Consider the following 18539-nt stretch of genomic DNA (forward strand, 5'->3'; position numbering starts at 1 on the left):
CAATAAATTGGCTAAAGAGATTTAAAAACTTGAGAATGCAATGGCTACAGAGCTGGCTGGAGTCTGAAGTATATGCAGGAGAAGGCAGGATAAGAGGAACTCCTGAAGGAAGACAGAAGGAAAAAAAACCCACCCAAACAACGCCTAAACATAGAATTCACTGCTATTACTGGGATTTCTGAGCAAAACCTTGAGCTAATAATGTCTTTTTCTACTAGGTTTAGAAAAACTTGGGGGTATTTGTTTCACATAAATACCTTCAAAATATTCTGCTCAACCACACAGGCAGAAGCAGGCATACTTCTCACTGCATCCGAGATGCTACTGAAAAGGGGTAAAGTTTCCTCTGCTTTGATTTCTTAAAAAACACACTTCACAAAATTATTTCAGAATATAAAACTGAATTATCTGTATAAATGCAAAAGACTATAATTTAAACTACCAAATTGTTCTGAAATCTCCAAATCTTTACTATTCATCTATTACTAACACCTTTCTATGTTAGCATTAGCAAATAATGAAGTACACACAGGTAACTCCCTCTATTTGATGAACCTTTAATCCTTACTTCGCTTTTGGTCACAAATTAATTCCTAAGGATGTAATTTTTATGTTGTTAGCTTTTGAAGAACAATACAGACAGAGCATACTGTTTAAAATATGAATCTGTCTGTCAAGTGTGCTGCTTCATACCCTCACATGCAGAACAGCCCTTGAAAAGCTATCTGCCCATGGCAGGCAGCATTCATTCTTAAGCCAGGAAGTAGTATATGTCTTAATAAAAATTAAAAAAAAAAAAGTATCAACTGTTTTTCTTTGCATTTTCCTGGCAAATTCCTGTTTTCAGAAGGGATTCAATGCTGAAAGGTCCTGACATAATGCAGTTTAAAGCCAGCTGTACCTGAAGAATACTGTTTGAACACAGTACAATTAATTTTCTTATAAGCTTAAAATACTTCATTGTAACTATACTTAATAATGTCAGTTTTGAAAGTAGAGATTCTGTGAATAATTTTAGATGGGTTTTGGGGTAGTGGCATTTATTGTAGGTTGGTGGAAAGCAAAGTTTGCAGTTGCTTATACACCCAAAGCCAAGATAATCCACCTGTGGACAGGGAGGGCTGGGTGGTTGCCACTCAGGATGAGCATTTTCTGGGGTTTGTTGCTTATTCTGTGAAAACTGTTTGATCTTTGAATTTTAATGTTTCAAGATTATTGAAAACTCAAATACATTCTTGAATTTTTCTTAATGGTTTGTACCCTACAATAGAAATCTGAAACACAATAGGATGACACTTCCAAAGCCTCTAATTTTCCTCTGAAATTCATGCAGGTTTAGATGGAAATGAGGATCTAATCTGTATGAAACTGTTATGATAGGTGGAATTAAAATGTATTCAAATCTTGTTCTCTAATTTTCAGAGCATTGCAAATGTGGCAGAGTAGGCACAATACACAGTTTCCTGAAGGAAACACAGACAATACGGGTACAGCTACAGCTCCAGGCACAAAACAGACACAGCAGCTGCTCGTGGTACCACACACAGCTACTCAGCCTGAATCGTGCAGCCATCCCACAACTACAGTGGTAAAAATCTCCTCAATCACATTACCTTGTATTATCTTTATCTGTATATGAATATGAAAACAGAATTACATATTAATGTATTTTCTGGATTATAAGCAACCTGTATATTGAATGGCTTTCCAGGCTCTATTAGAAAAGTGTTCTTTTAATCTTAGCAGAAAAAAGGAAAGACTCGTTAAAAGTATTTTACTTTAGAAGTACATTTGTGTCTTCTAGTGTGCTTTTTAGAAAAATGGAACACAGTAGACTAAAAAAAATACCACCTCATAAGCAATTTTTTTTTTTTAAATCATAGGAACAAATGGAATATGTTTTCTTACAATAGAGAAGAAAGATTCCAGTTTTGCATTGCCACATTTAAAAATCCCTCCATGATCTACTGTGTAGCTGAACACTTTCTATGACATTTCCACATACTGTACTGAACTACAGAGCACATTAATTGTGCGGAATGCTTGTGACAATGAAAGAAACATACTGACAGAAGAGGTGGTGAGGGAGAAAAAAGGTCTCTCAGTGTGTATTTTTAAGTAGGTAATTCAATAATGTCAGTCAAATGACGCTCCAGAGCATCACCTGTCTGGAAACGACACCAATAGCAAATTTCATAGGAACACTGTATTTCCAACCAAAAATATCACTTAATAGATGAGATACAGTCTCTTATCTGAAACCAACTAGCCAACAGAAAATAGAACTGTATTACAAAAAAAATTTCTATTATAATATAATGAAGGGCATTAAATCGGAGGTAAGAAGAGAGATACTGTAGCTAAAGAAAAAGCAAAAAGCTTAACAGAATTATTAAGGGTATAAGCATTTACAGTTGTAGCATAATTGTTTCTTCAAAATACCTGTCTGCAGAAAATCACTTGAGGTAATTTTGGAACCCTTGATATGTCAGTTTTGAACTTCAAGGCTGACATCATCCATAGAAAATATACCTACATCCTGGTTAGGCTCTTATGATGTTTATATGTTAGCACAGATAAAAGGGAAAAGCATAAGTAAAGAATCCATGGTAAAATTCAACTTACAGCGAAAGAAGGTGAGGAAAATGTACATGAAAACACCACAAGAATTATCATGTGGTAACTATGCTTCTGCCCTCTTAAGCCACCATCTGTATGTATTTCTGCTGTACAGTGCTCAAAAAAAAGCGATTTTAAAGAGTCCCCCATAAGAAGTGATGGCAGGACAACTCTTTCTATTAAGAAAGCAATTTAGAATTTAAATACAGTGAGTAGCATTGTATAAAAGCATGAAAATATCTCTGGGTAGCAACTTTCTGTATGTTGGTGTCAGAATCATTCCTAAAATGTGTGGCAAAGGCTTCCTTTACATCTGAAGCTAGGTGTTCTATTAAAATCTTTCAGTAGCAGATTATCCATTTCCCCTGCTATCCTAATCTATGGTGCAAATAAGTACACAAATTTTATAGAAGCCTTCTGTAAGTAAGGCATTCTTTCAAGTATTTATAGCTTTGACAAAATGTATTCTCTCCTACAAAAAGACTCATGTCCAGGCATCAGCTCACAATTGATTTTCAGAAGAAAGAACATTTCAGAGGAGCATTTAATAATTTTTAATAGTCAGATTAGAGGAGGGAAATTTTCTCCCTTGTAATAAATGATTACAACCCCTGCATTGAGAGGCTTTTGTTCTCCCACTACTGAAAGTTCCAAATTGAAATTCAGCCATATCAAGCAAGCCCACTCTACTTTGAAGGACAACTGATTAGTGACCCCATTGAAAAGTGTTTCAAGTTTGTATGTGCTCCACCATTTATGAAACTATTATTCCTGAAAGAAGTATATAAAAATTGCCATACCAGCTCAGCCTAAAGGTCCACACAACTCAGTATGATGTTTCTGGTGTTAAGAAACAAAGCCTTAGGGAATAAATATATGACACAGAGCATGATCTGTTCCCAGGTACACACTTCCTGCCTCTTGCCACCTTCAGTTCAGGAGCTTTGCTGACCTAGATGCTGCACACAGATCATCAGCTTTAACAGCCATAGTAGGTCCATCAGTCTAATTCCCTTTTTTATATCTATCATTTATACTCCAGTCTTCCACATGATGTTACATCAATTATGAAATACTCAGTTCTGTTACACTTGAATAAGGATGTACTTTTATTCACTTTAAACCTGCTGTCTGAATTTTTTCCTGTCACAATTTCTGATCCGTGAAAAACAGTGAATAATTGCCTCTAACTTTTTTTTAATGCTAGTCATTCTGTGTACCGCCACCATATGTTGTTTCTTGGTTGAAGTGAAAAGTTCTAGTCTATTTAATTTCTCTATGTGTGGAAGCTGTTCCAAATCTCTGCTTAATCCTATGATCCATACTGTATCCCTTTTAGAAGTTAACACAGTAGCCAAGATGTAAGCACATCCCAGGTTTATACAGTCATATAAACAGGTCTTCTGTTTTGTTCTTGATTTTTTCAGTAAGTCCTCATACCTTATTTTCTTTCTTGATCATACAGAAACACACTTAATACACTGCTGAGTATTAAGAGGATTTTCTCAGAGAATCATCCACTGATGAAGGTTAACCTAAGGACCAGCACCACAAACCATCTCTCTCTCTCCTGCAAATACACACAATATTTTCTTTCCAATATCTAGGCAGCATGAGAAGACAGTCCCTTTAAATACCCAGAAAATATCTGGATATGGACAGAAATAAAGACTAATCAAGAAGAATGAGGTCAGGTGAAGAGTCATGTTAACCGAGATTCAGATGAAGCCCCGAGGGGGCAAGATGGGCTTAGAAGAGGCTGTTTGAGTCCTGAGAGTCACAGATCCTCAGACAGTAGAAAGCTGATGAAAATGGCAAATGCAATAGAAAAAGACTCCTCCAAAAGAAGATTGAAATGAGAAGATCAGAAAAGTAATATAAGGTCACTAAGGTAAGACTAGAGAGTGCAACTAGAAGCTGTTGTGGATTTTTCTCTCAAGGAAATCCGTAGCATCATACATGAAGCTTTTTAAAAGATCTTGAACTGTGATTTTAAAAAATGGAATATTGACCAGGAAGCTGGGCTGCTATGCCATTAAATTAAAAGCAAATGATGGGCTGTAAAATTATAGTCAACCAAATGAACACTTCACATTCTACTCCAATCTATTCTTATCAATTATGAGTGCAAATGATTACCGAAGAGTCTTGTCATATTTAACTCTGAGACCGTGACCAGTAACCAGTACTTGGTACATACCTAATGTTCCTACTTCTGTAAAAAGTCATTTTGGTTCAATCTTGAATATACCAAGACACACAGGAGTCTTGTCTGTATTTCTTCCAAATGTAAAGGGAAAAATCACAATTATAATATTACTCGTATGTGTACTGGCTCTGGCTGGGATGGAGTTGACTTTCTTCATGGCAACTGGTATCTTGCTGTGTTTTGGATTTGTGAGTAAAACAGCGTTGATAACATACTAATGCTTTAACTATGGGTGAATGGTGCTTGCACTGCATCAAGGCCTTTCCCTGCCCTCCGTCACCCTAATGAGTAGGCTGAGGGGGGGCAAAGAGTTGGGAGGGGACACAGCTGCTGATCCAAACTGACCAAAGGGATATTCCATACCATAATACTGCGCTCAGTAATCAACACGCAAGGAGAGGAGGAAGGGCGATTAGTGGTTGTGGTGTTTGTCTTCCCAAGCAACACTTCTGCATGCTGAAGCCTGGCTTTCCAGCAACTGGCTAAACATCTGCCTGCCGATGGGAAGTAGTGAATTACTTCTTTGTATTAAGGCTCTTTCTTGTACTATTGGAGAATGTAAGGTATTAAGACAAAGGGATTTAAAAATTGCAACTAGAAAAATAAAAATTGGCATGAATTCTAAGTCACAAGCTGAGGGGATACTTATAAAATCAAGGTTTAAAACATACACAGAAACAACTTCCAATCAGTTTTGTGACACTGTCTAGGTCGAAACTTGATCACCGTTTCTCAGCTTGTGTCCTACGTATTTTTCAGACATCAGATAGTAAACAAAGTAAAACAGAGCAGAAAGGACACAGCTTTTCTTTACAACCTTTTAAAACATATTTTCCAGCATTTTCATTTATAAATGGAAGTTTAATATAACTAATAAAAATAACATAAACTTTAACCCTGAAAATGAAGCATCTAGTAAATCTCCGTAACCAGTGATGTTTCTTATTCCAACAAACACCATATATCCATTTATAACTCTTAGTTCCAGAACAAGCCGCAGAATAGAACCATTTCTTTAGACAGCTCCATAAAAAAAGAGTGTGTTTCAAATGTATTAAATTTAAAATTCCCTAATAACAAGGAGGAACCCCGGTTACAGATCCTGTAAGCGTAGAAATTCTCTGAGAAGAAGCTCCTGGCTAACAAGCTTCAAGCAGTGAATCCCTGCCACATAGAGAAGTACTAGAACTAATTCTCAAACTAGTACTGGAACTGAAAAGCCAAACGGAGCACCCAAGCTGCAGCTGCCACACAAGTGAACAACCCTTTCCCCTCAGCAATGCTCATCAGCCCAGACATAGCACTAGGGCTGCACTGCCTCTGGTTCCAGACCAACTTTTCAGTTACTTGATTAGCTCATAAATTTCTTAATTGCACGATACTGCAGGGCATTGCCAGAGCAAAAGGATGAAAATTCCTTCAAAGCATTTGGAAACTGTATGATAAGAGAAGACAAGTTTGTTTTGAATGTAACTACTATTGGTAGATAAAGCTGACATGGAGCTTTAAAGAGGTTACAGGAGACTGCTTTGGGCCAAGACGTAAAAAACCGTATCAGGGTTGAAAGTTGCTAAGTGCATTAGAAAGACATTTTCTTATGTTCTGCTTTGCCACAGACTGTTGCTAAGGTTTTGCTTTAGACAGATGATGTTGTTCCTAAAGGTTTATGAGTCATTAAGCCTAAACAGCCAAAGAAAAATGCATGCAATATTAGCAATTTTTGCTACTAACTGCCAAGGAATCTTGTATGTTGAGAAAATTCTTTTCTCAAGCACAAGTAATGGATAAAGTCTTCAACGAAGTTGAAAAGTAGGTTTCCCTCAGATAATCACTATGCCTAAACAGAGAGCCCCTTACAAAATGTTTAGGGATTTGTTCATATGACTGGAGGTAAAAATTTGATGGAGTCTGGTTGGACTATAGAGAAGCCAAGCGGGGAAAATGGCCTGAGAAGAAACAAGAAACTTTGGCCACTTAAGGTATATACGTTTAATTATCTCAAAGGAGGGTAAATACAATTTTCTCAGGCACATTTGAACTCTGCTTGCGGTCGAAGCAGATAAAGGCTTGTCTCACTCACTCCCCCAGACTAATAGCAAGCCATCAGAATAGCACGAGGCCAATTCTATTTATACAGATTTTAAGAAGTGCTTATTAGATCAGACTCATCATCAATTACTTTAGGTAGGTATCAGATCTTTGGAAGTTTGCCAGGTACAACTTTTTCATTAGATGCTATACTTAAAATAGGCTGTAATTCTGTTAGATCTCAGAATTACTCCTCTGTGTAACCAAGTCCTCCAGTCCTGACAAAGACCAGCTGATGAAATCACTTGATGCTTACAGATAAGGTCACTAACAGGAGACAAGAGAAGTATTTTTGTAAGGCAGGCCTACTATTAGGGAAAACGTGCTAGTACAGTCAAGTGATGGACAAACAGCTAAGCATGAGCTCCTGCTAGAATACTCCTGCAAAACAATGCTGCGGATAGGATTACAAAAGAAATGTTTCCTCTTTATGCTGCATTACTGCGACCAGCAGTTAAATAAAAGAAACAGGCATGATAATCATGTATTATAACAGGCACTGAAAAACTAGAAAGGCTGCATAAAGGGGAGAGGGAGAGAACTGGTATCATCAGAACGCAGGATTTGTAACCATCAACAAGACAGAATATGCTACTGATTTTCAAATGAGCAAAACCCAGAAAGAACAAACTACAATACTTCCAGTTATCCTCAACAACTGCTAGACAGGCTCTTTCAACTGAAGATCAATACTGTGAAATTTTACATCCACAGACTTAACACTGTATTTATGTGGTCTTCAATCCTACAGTATAGATTATGTCCTCAGTAAGATAAAAAAAAACAAAAACAAAAAAAACAAACAAAAAAACCAACAAACCAGAGCTCCTCAAGAATTCCTTCATCACTTTCAGTCCTTAAGATTACGTGACAAATTATAAAACTCTCTCAACTCCTCCCCAGAAAAAGTATCTAACTCCTCTTCCCAAGGTTGTAAAATACAACAAGGCAGTGACAAAGACAACTTCTGTCAGACTTCTATCTCCCATCACAGACAAATGGAATGCAAAGTTCATCCAGGAGTTTCTAACACAGACCCGTTAACCTTGTGGATTATTAGCATTTTGGTTGTCTTTCTAATAGAACTACACAGAGGATAAATAACATTTTCTTCTCACAACTTTTACAAAAAAAACCACAAACAAACACAAACAAACCAGCTTCTGTAGTATACAGGTATTAAAATTGCTTCTGATCTCCTGTCAAAAGTTACCTGTTCTTACCTCTATTATCCTCTATTATCTATCTTCTCTTAATTGAAGTCAGCTAATCTGAAGGTGATATGAAACAGTTTAGATGTGATTTGATTTTGCCTAGAAATAAAGAAGCTATTCAGAATCTTTTGGATCTTGCTTATCTTGAAGAAGCTCTGAAGATGTTTCCAAAACAAATGTCTATCAGTGATTACGTGCAGCTGCAGCTACTGAATTGCACAGAAGGATTAAAAGCATCCTCCTTTCTGTCTAGACAAGTATTTTATAAATGTCCATATACAGGCTAGAGCTGAAAGGAACATCTTAGAAAGTGAAGCTACGAGCTAAAACTTTGGAATGTCTACAAACAGAATTTTTGCTTCAAGTAGGTAGAGGTATACCTAACCCTCTAATGATTTGATATCATGCTTCAGAGTTGTATTTAAGTAACTTACAGTTCGAAAAATTTCAGTAGTAAAGAACCTAGGAAGAGTTTGAGGTGATAGCTATATTGAATTCTATCTAACCCATTTCTCTCCTAAGCACAGACTGGGTATTGAGGGTGGAGAATGAGGGGAAGAAAGAGGGTAACATTCAGTCTGCTCCTGAGTGAGGAGTCAAATGAACTAATCAGTTTTCTGTCTTTCCTTGAGCATCAGCTTAAGAAATTTTGCCTTGATACCGAGCCTCAAAGATCTCCTCACAAAAGCAGGACTTTGCTAGTATTTTCAGATGTTCATTGCATTTTACCTCAGATGAACATAGTCTGAAGAACATCTGTACCACCATCTAAGAACCACCAGCCTAGTTCCTCCAATTACACCTGTTGTCTGCAGCTCTGCTATTTAGGACCATTCATGGAAATACACCTATAGTCTTCTCATGTAGATAAATCTCCTCTGTAGAATGCAAAATTTTAAATATCTTTAATGTGTTACCGGAATGGTTGGCAGGGCTGGACTTTGAATATTCATAGCCACATTAAGTTACCTATACAGGAATCCTATATAATTCCTATATAGGAACCTAGATAAATTCCATCTGGGTTTTGGTCATATTAACTACACTGATGCCAAATTGCCAGAATGCATACCTTTTTCATAGAAGAAGTGGAATAGGGGGTGGTTGGGAAAGTTGCCCTTCCAGCTGTCTGCGCTTACACAGGATCAAGTATACACAAACCATAATATACAGGGCTCTTCCCAGCATTCTTAGACATAGATTCCAGTTTCTTTGTTACACTGACATTTAAATTTTTTTCCAACTATCCAAACAATCTCATCTGTTATAAGTTGAACTAATTCTTTCTCATCAGCCAAAAAGAACAATCCCTTTAATAATCTTTTACATTGTCAGCAACTCATACTTCCTCTCTTCCACAATAATTTCCTGAATTAAGTGACACCTGTCATGCATGCCAGTAACTACCTTCTCCTATTGCTGTTCTCCTACACACCTCTATAACTTTAAGATTTGTGTCCAAAACTGGACTCTGTATAGCACAGAGAAATCACAGGGCTCTGAGCAACCTAATCTAGTTGAAGATGTCCCTTCTCATTGCAGGAGGGTTGGGACTAGATGATCTTTGAAGTCCCTTCCAACCCAAACCATTCTATGATTTCATGATCCGCTGCAATAAATAAAGGACAGCAGTTAACTCACCTTTTCAGCTGAACCTCTAATCAATTTTTTGTTCAAATTCCACTTTTCTGTAATTAACTATAAAATGAGGTTTAATTGTAAAGTTGTCACATGCTTCCTTCTCCCAAAATCAGACAGTAAACTCCTCACTTTATGTTTATCTGATATGCTTTGGGTTTTTTTAAGCGGCATTTCTATTTTCATTGACAGAATAAAACACATACAAATAGAAAGGGATGACTAAACTCCTGATCTGAGCAGCAGAGCTTTTATTTTATATTTATATTATGAGAGAATAGAAAGCAGATCAAGTTTACAGAATCCTGGCTGCTCTAGCTGGGAAATCAGTTGGGGAAAAGAAGACTGTTAGGCACACTTGATATAAATCAGACACTAATCAAAAAACCCTGTGATGCTGTCTTTATAGAGTTTCATTTGAATGTAAAGACACACTTTCAGCCCTTCAGGAAAAGCCTTCTGCAGTAACAAAAGAGAAGTTGTCTATGATGGAGCTAAGAGTGGCAAACAACAAGGGAGATGCCAGTGTAGCTTAGACAACCATATGAAGCAGCAAAGTCTCACAAGAAATGGGCACCATTCAAAACGGTGTCACAGTTCTAAAACCACTTAAACTTCTTTTTATACTGTCCTCTTGGTGCATTATACTGAATTTCTACCTCTACTGCTAACCCATCATCTGCTAGTAATGTGAACTCCTGTTAAAAGTATACACTGATTACCTATTTATATGCTAATGAACCTAAAATCTCTCGCATTCTCTTTGTAAAACTATTTTATATAGTGTCAAACATTACAAATGCACTACAAACCTTGAGAGTGACAGAGCCATTTGCAGAGAAAGCAGCAGAATATTTTATGTAAATCTCATGTTGGTATCTGATATTAGATTACAAAGAAAAGAGGCAGTTCATCTACAGTCAGAGCAAACTAGCATCAAAGAAATCCTAATCTTTAAATATGAATTTAATGCTATTTTGGTATTTCAGGTGTCACTACAGGTGAAAACCTTAGCCAAATATTCTAAAGATTTTAATTAACCTTTATTCTTATTTCCAAAAAGGTTAAAACATCTTTTTCACTGGCACTTTCATGCTTCAGTCCCATGCTGTCCCTTGCATTTCTCTTTGCATAATAAAGAATTCAGATGCCATGGGACCTTAGAGTCACCTACAAAAGGCTGGGCTGAACAATATAGCCTTAGATAGTTTCTTCATTTTTGGAGATTCACTCACGCAATTACGTATTTTGCAAGAACTCTTAATACTCTTTATTCAGTTGTAAAACTGCAAGAATATTGATTGGAAAGACAAAAAAAGGTCTATGCATTCCTATCATTAGACAGGAAAAAGACATTTCTTGCATGATAATCTATTATATAATTGAAGTGCCATGAACAGTCCTTGAGACCTAACAGATGTTTTGAGACTTTATTTACTCTTTCAAAGTTATAAAAATGGCTACATTACAGTCACTTATGCTTGTTATGCTATAAGCAACAGAAATCCATTTAATTTATTTTGCAGATTACAGTCGTCTTCATTTAAGTTATGGTCAGGGGAGGAAACTAGAAGATGTCATCACTTTTGATAAACAGTAAGGAAAAAGATCATTCTACAACAAAGGCAATTCATCCTTACTGAAAGTAAACTCTAGACTTGCAAAACCAAAACTACGCGAAGCACACCAGCATACCTGTAGCTCAAAAACCCACATACAATTCCCCAAAAGAAAACAAAACCCCAAACACCCAAAAGGCAAATTTTCACTGAAAATTAAGACCTTTGAAATAGTCTTGACTTCAGCACTTGGATAGTAATTCTTAAAAATTTACCCATTGTATTAATTCGGTGAATCTCAAGCAATATTTACACTTGTCCCCTGTTCCTCTATGGTTTCAGAAGTATAAATTATCAAATAATACATATACTATGTCAAAAATTCCCAAGAACAGATGTATATATGCATAGATGCCATTTGCCTGTAGCAAAATGTCAAAACAGATTATGCATCTACTTCATTACTAAAAAAGCTCTGTAACTGAAATAAGATGTCAAATATACCTTATTTTCCACTACTTCTCAACAAATATTGAAAAATGTGCTCTGCCAGTATAAATGCCCATCATGTTAGGACCCACTGTGGAATGCACTATCATTCATGGTAAAAATATGTGAATTTTACCCATCTTTCCCTTCCCTCATAAGAAGTGCTACACTTGTGCACACTAGCAAGAACATTTTCAGCTAGTACTGAAGTTAACTGAAGAGAAAAAAACAAACCAAAAAACAAAAAACCCACAAGAAGTTTTGATATCATTTCACGTCTGGCTCAGAGCTCATGAGGTTGAATTTTATCTCAGAGGAAAATACAACATTGAAATGAAGAGCACTAGGCTTGCCATGAAGTAAAAATTGGACCATCTGCTCATATACTTGAATTAAAACAGGTAGTAGAGGAGGAAATAAATATCAGCTGTATGAAATCAGATAAAAGAGATTCTACACGTTAAGATAACTGATGATAACATAATTATCCAGTAATTCCTAATTTATATACAGTTCCTCCTTAAAAAAGGAGGGCAACAATGTGCACACAACTCCTCCATAGAAATACCAACATGCACAATCTGTTACCTCTAACGACTCTTGTACCCTTTACCATATGTGCTCACTAGATGTTAGTTCATGAACAGAAGCATGTAAAAAGCAACGTTGTTCTAATAATATTTGTCTATATGACAGACTAACAACTTGGCAAGCATATTACCACTAAAGCACTAAGTATACTTCATCATACTACTTCTTTATATAATTACAAAACTACTCACAATGATATCATGAAGAAGTTTTTCTTTGCTTAGCAATAAGAGCCAGATACTCACAAAGAAGGGTCTTGGACCAGATCTTTAAGGTTTATCCCACTACGATCCTCGGCAAGGTTCCTGAAGCAACTGTCACTCACTAAAAAAAATAGAAATAAAATTAAAACAAAACAAAACAAAAACAGAGGGGGGCGGGGGGAAGAGGTGGAAATTTAAGACCAGAATGCAGTGCTTTTGATTAACTAGAAACGCTTTTTGGTATCGGGTGTAATTTGTATGTTCATCTATAAAGTCTGATTTGCAGTGAGGTTTCACCTAATTTAAAGATAAACCAACTCAATGGAAAGTGCTAAACACTGTATCACAGATTACACAGAGACAATCAGTTTTAGCTGGTGTCCTTACTACTTCTCCATCTGTGGCTACAGAAGTGTCAAAGACAAACACCGGATGCTCAGGTATACACAGATATCCACACATGCAACAGCAGAGTCTTTAATCATGCACCAGTCAGTATTCTTCACCTAATCAGAAACAGTGAGTCGCTATGTACTTCAATTCACAGCTGTTCATGGGTTAGCAAAGAGTTTAATAGAAGCCATATCCAAAACAAGCAATCAAGAGCAAAAATCTATTCAAACAGCTTATAATTAACTTATAAAGTGCATGTAAAGCAGCTAGTTACTGTAATTGAAATTACAACAAGTAAGTTTCACAGAAGTCTTAAAAGAGTAGTGATGTGCTTTCATTTTCATCACTACATAAAAAAAAAAAAGACCAAACTTAAACCTGAAACTCCAAATCTGTTCTCTTGGCTAATGCTTTCAGCATATGCACCCCATGCCCACAAGTGAACTCATTTCTCTTAAACACCACCAGTCAATTTGAGAGGTGGGGGAAAAACAAAAAACCAACCAACCAAACAAAAAAAAAAATAATCAGCATCAGTTCAAAGGAATTAGTTATTTCCAACTACAGCAAACTTTCTGAAGGACACAGAGGACGTAATATGGCAAAACTGGTGTAAGGATCAATTTGCCATAACTAGCAAGGTTATCTGCCTTGAAGAGAGCTTATGAAGAAATGCATTATTACTCATCTTCCAACACAGAACACAGCCTCACATCTGGTGAAAGAGGATGTGTTCAAAATCCTCTGCAAAAGCAAGTGTTCGTACTTCTTTCTAACTGCTCTCTAAATACTCTTTTTCATTTACATCTGTAAATATTCACATGCATCACCAGCATCAAAAAAATGCAAATCATCCCCAAAATATGTTATGTTCACAGATTACATACATACTGTGGCAGGCCTACCTCACACACTACAAACCCACAAAATGTTTCAACCAGTACCCCTTGTTGCCAACGCATCTCACAAGCATTGAGGCCGTTGGTCTGCTGGGAAAGACAAGTACCAGAACAAGGAGTCCCAGAAGAAGGTGCTGGAGTAGCTGATGGAACAGATAGCGGCCCCAGCTCTCACACAAAACCTGACAGTGGACAGTATATGACAGTAACAGCAGTATTTGTCAAGTGTTGATAATAAGAAGTTTACCTGCTTTGCACTTCAGCACTGTAATAACCAGCTGAAATCCTGAGCTTCTCCTAGCTGCTGTCTCTGAAAACTCTACCAAACAGCTGCTCATCACACAGGATCCCCAAAAGGCAGGCAGTGTGTCACAAGGATGCTCTTGTCATCGAGGTAATTGTCATGGATTTCCAGTTTAAATAGCAGCTACCTGCACTAAGGAAGTCCAGAACTGATGGCTTGTTCCTTCCACCACAATTTAATCGTTGTGTCTATACTAAACTGAAAGTTACCAGTACTGAGTTCACAAGGGCTACCCGCCTTGCCACAGCAGCTCACCTTGGGCACCTGACCCTTCGGAGATTTTTCATTTCCGTGCCCATACACTGCACTGAAACCAACACTCTTGAATCTACAGTCACTAACTCCTGAGTTAAAGGAGTAATTCCAAGATAAGCAAACTCGTAAACAACCTACACTCTAGATTTTAAGGCAGAAAAAAAAATCCAGCTAAGTTGGTATTTGAGTTTGCATTTGCCTCTTGTCAATATTGGCAACAAAACAGTAAACAGAACATGTTACCTACTGTCTTGTCAGGAATCCTACACTAGTGATGCATTGACACATCTCCTAGCCCAACGCTACATGTCATGAATTAAAATGATCGTTGATAATGTTGTTTCACTACAGACAAATCAAATATTTCTTAAACATTAATTGTTTTAATCTAAACATGCTGTATTTCTTCTGCTGTCTTCTCCAATCTCCTCATCAAAAGTAATCACAATTATAATTGAGGAAACTACTGCAACTGATCAAAAACTTTTTTAAAGGGACATTGAAAAATAACAACATAAATTTATCTATCAGTAAACCTGCCCATTATTTGTACGTATGTACCCATGCAGTTTATAAAATAAAATGTGTTTGAAGGAAATGTTTATAATTAAAGCCTAGATTTGCCAGAGACTGTCTTTGTTTTACTTGTCTCAACAGAATTCTGATATTATAATACCCTTTTTATGAAAGAAGTTAAAAACCCTAAACTCTAGTTAGCAGAGCTGGGAAATACAAGCTTTTGCTAAAAAGACGAACTCAACATCAGTCAAATATCTGCAAGCTCTGAAAAAGATATTAACTTTACCTCTCCATTTTTTTCTTTGATAGTAGGAGAGTCATAACACTGGGAAGCTGCAAATTTGCAAGCAAGCCTTTTCTTAGGTTACTGTTCTAGCCAGATTCAGAAAACACAGATGCCTCAGATAAATGTGAAAAATTTCAACCCCAGTTTTAACAACCAAGAATTCCAACAGCTTAGTTAATACTCACCAAAATCAAATCTCTGAAAACTAACATTTGACTATAACTGTCAATTAAATTACTAGCATCGATAGCAACAGGAGAGCTTCCAGTAAGAGGAAATAAATCAGTGGAATGGGCTGGAATAAGACCTTACAGTAAGACTTTGTTGCACTTTACTGACCTGCATGCAAGCACAGGCCATGCTTCCTCACATCCTTGCTAACTCTAGCCCAGGTAAGAAAACAAGTGTTAGCAATAAACATGGGGTGGAAAGAATCAAGCAGAGCAGGCATTACATGGCTTAGAAAACCATAAACGCATTTTAAAAAATGGTATATTCTGATTGAAATTCAAGCTATTTAGTTTAAAGAGGACATAGGGTGAAACTGTGTTTGACGGTACGGCAGAAAGATCAGGATGTTCAATGGTACTCTAAGGCTTGAGGGAAGAAAAGACAAAAGAAATCTTTGCATCACAGCCATGAACTGCAATAAATGCACAAAGGCTATGCCTAACTTCTTGTCTTTAAAGCACAACCAAGGCAGACTTTTGCATATGACCTCTATATGAACACAATCTCCATGCAGGATTTTCTTGTCTTGTTTCAAAGTTTAATTTTTATCTTCAACACTACCAGACCCCCCAAGTTTATAAAAGATAGTATTTAAGCAGTGTCGAGTATGTGGTTTATGGAGAGACAGAATTGTTAGCTGCTCTCCCCTCTACATGTACACCAAGTGGCCGAGCCTCTGATCTCTATTACACCCCACACACATACTTCCCTATAGACAAGGATAATCACATCAAAAGAAGCTCCCCAAAATGCATTTGTTCCACGTAGTATTGTACATACAATGACAGTCTATAATTTACTATAAATGTTTTTTTAAGAAATTTAATATTGGCACAAATATCACAGGCATAGACTGAACCCACTCCCACCTCAGGAACACAGTCTGAAAAACATCACGCTAAGAGGAAATCCCCAAACATCCATTAAACAGTTTGACTTCCAAGTGAGCTGTTGCATGTATGAAAAACGAAGAGGTTTTAGCAAGAGCTCCAGTTCTCCCAACATTCGTCCTACTTTCAGCTTCTGGCTTGTATTACTGATGCTCCATTTCTGACCCCTGTCTAGTCTTGTGCCTAGGAAATAACAGAGATGGGAGCCCAAGAAGGGAATATAGTTCTCACCTGTCAATTACTCAGCATACAAGATTCCATACGAAAAGGTTAAAATCTGTATTCACACTCTGTGAATGTGCAAACATCCAGTTTACAGCAGTTGTGAAGCCTTCCCACTTGGCATTTGTGAACTTCTAAATCTGTCCAAACATTTTTTTTTCCCTTTGCTTTCTTTAACAGAGACCATACTGAAGGAAAATGTATTATCAGCCTGTTGGTTTCCAAAATGAGAAGTAGGAGAAAAGTCCTTCAACTCTGAAGGTAAACTAGTATTTTCTTCAAGTAGAGGCAGGATATAATGTGTTGTGAACTTTTTTGTGCGTGTGTGTGTCCTACAGTTTGAAAACAGTATCGCCCTTTAAAACTGTCACTTAATCTCTTATCCCACACAGTGCATTCCCAGTAAGCAAAAGCCCTCCTTAGATCAAATCACTTCCAATTCTACAGCTGTTATCAGTCACTTTCATATCATATGCTTTAGAAAAAATGCAATCATTACCCTCAAAAAATGAGGGGCTATCTATAGTTTGGTAAAGAAAATTAATAATAATGTTTACTTCTCCAATATCAAAATATGCAGTTCCAGAAAACTATTATGTGCCAGACTTTTCCTCTCAATTCTCAGAATTCAGAAATGCTTTTAGATTAGTTGTGGTTACCTGTTGATAAAAACCATCTTGACAACAAAAATGCTACACTTGGAAAGACAGTCACCGATAATTGTCATGCACTATTAGTCTGACAACATTGAACAGATGCACTGAAGTATTATTTTTCTTAGGACTTCTTCATCTGTCTGTAGTATTTTTGGCAGACTTCCTGTAGCAGATCTCCATTCCTTACCCCTCTTTTTATAGGATCATTTGTGTGTTTAGGTTTTTATACCAGATGCATTCAGCATCCGATAAATACAAAAACTGTTTGATACACTTGGGATGTTCTGGAAAGTACTGGTATGGCGCAGCATTGCATTCTAGTCTGGTTTTGCTTGCTGTAAAGCATTATTCAGAAGTCTCATTTCAGATTCAGGTAGTTCTGTTCCACACACTGAATGCAAATGTAGCAGGATTCAGTATTTTTATAGACCCAACCTTACACACTGCAGCATGCACCCACTTTTACCTATTGTAACTGTACATGTTGTTGACTTCAAGACATAACAAACACTGTTAAAGAAGCTTAGGTTTTAGGATATAAGAAGGTAATAATTTTTTTTTTCTCAGATCTCAAAATATCTGTCTTTAAGACCCTGTTCTGCAAACACAGAATTCCTGTCCTATAGGCATACGTTAAAGAAGGCAAAGGAATAGGATGGTAGCAGACTATAAAGACTGATTCTCTTACTATTAAAATAGTTTTAAGGTATTTTGCACATTCCACAAACAGAAATACATGAGAGAGAAATATCCTGCCTCTTTTTTTCTGCTATTGACATATTTTTCAAGTGATTGCATGTCAACCAGAAAACATACAAAACAGATGGCATATTACAGAAATTTTGTAGCACCTTCACCAGATCTATTACAGAATACAGCAAATTAATTATAAAGACTCTTATACTATTTGCATATCTGTACACAAATCTCTCTGATGTTATTTACAGAATAAAAAGAACTACTAGTCGGCATGCAAATTGCAAATGCTTATCACTGCTAAGAAAACATGTAGTCCATGCATAGCAGAAACAATGCAGGCTGGTTTCCTAAGAACCTGTGAGCTAAATGCTATCACCGTAATAAATCCGGATTCCCTTTGATACCCGCACAACGAACAGGGCTAAAGTTAGTACAAAGGCATGAATGGGAAAGCCCAATCTGCCTTCTCCTCAATGGAGGTAATAATCCTAGTCTCCTCTTTGCCTAGTTGCTCATTTTCACTTAATTTATAGATAACTGTATCCTTAAAAATTCTTTTTGTTACATTGCACTTA

The 18539-nt window shown here is 36.8% G+C and overlaps 1 protein-coding gene across 10 annotated transcripts in view; it reads right to left on the minus strand.

Annotated features, from left to right (window-relative positions):
- Positions 1-18539, minus strand: part of GPHN (gephyrin) — a 297146-nt gene that overhangs the window by 189050 nt on the left and 89557 nt on the right. For all 10 annotated transcript variants that reach the window (XM_040600164.1, XM_040600163.1, XM_040600161.1 and 7 more), the window contains one exon: positions 12653-12731. In XM_040600164.1, the coding sequence (XP_040456098.1) occupies positions 12653-12731 (79 nt within the window). The remainder of the gene's footprint in view (positions 1-12652; positions 12732-18539) is intronic.

The sequence above is a fragment of the Falco naumanni genome, chromosome 7, assembly GCF_017639655.2.
Source record: "Falco naumanni isolate bFalNau1 chromosome 7, bFalNau1.pat, whole genome shotgun sequence".
NCBI lineage: Eukaryota > Metazoa > Chordata > Aves > Falconiformes > Falconidae > Falco > Falco naumanni.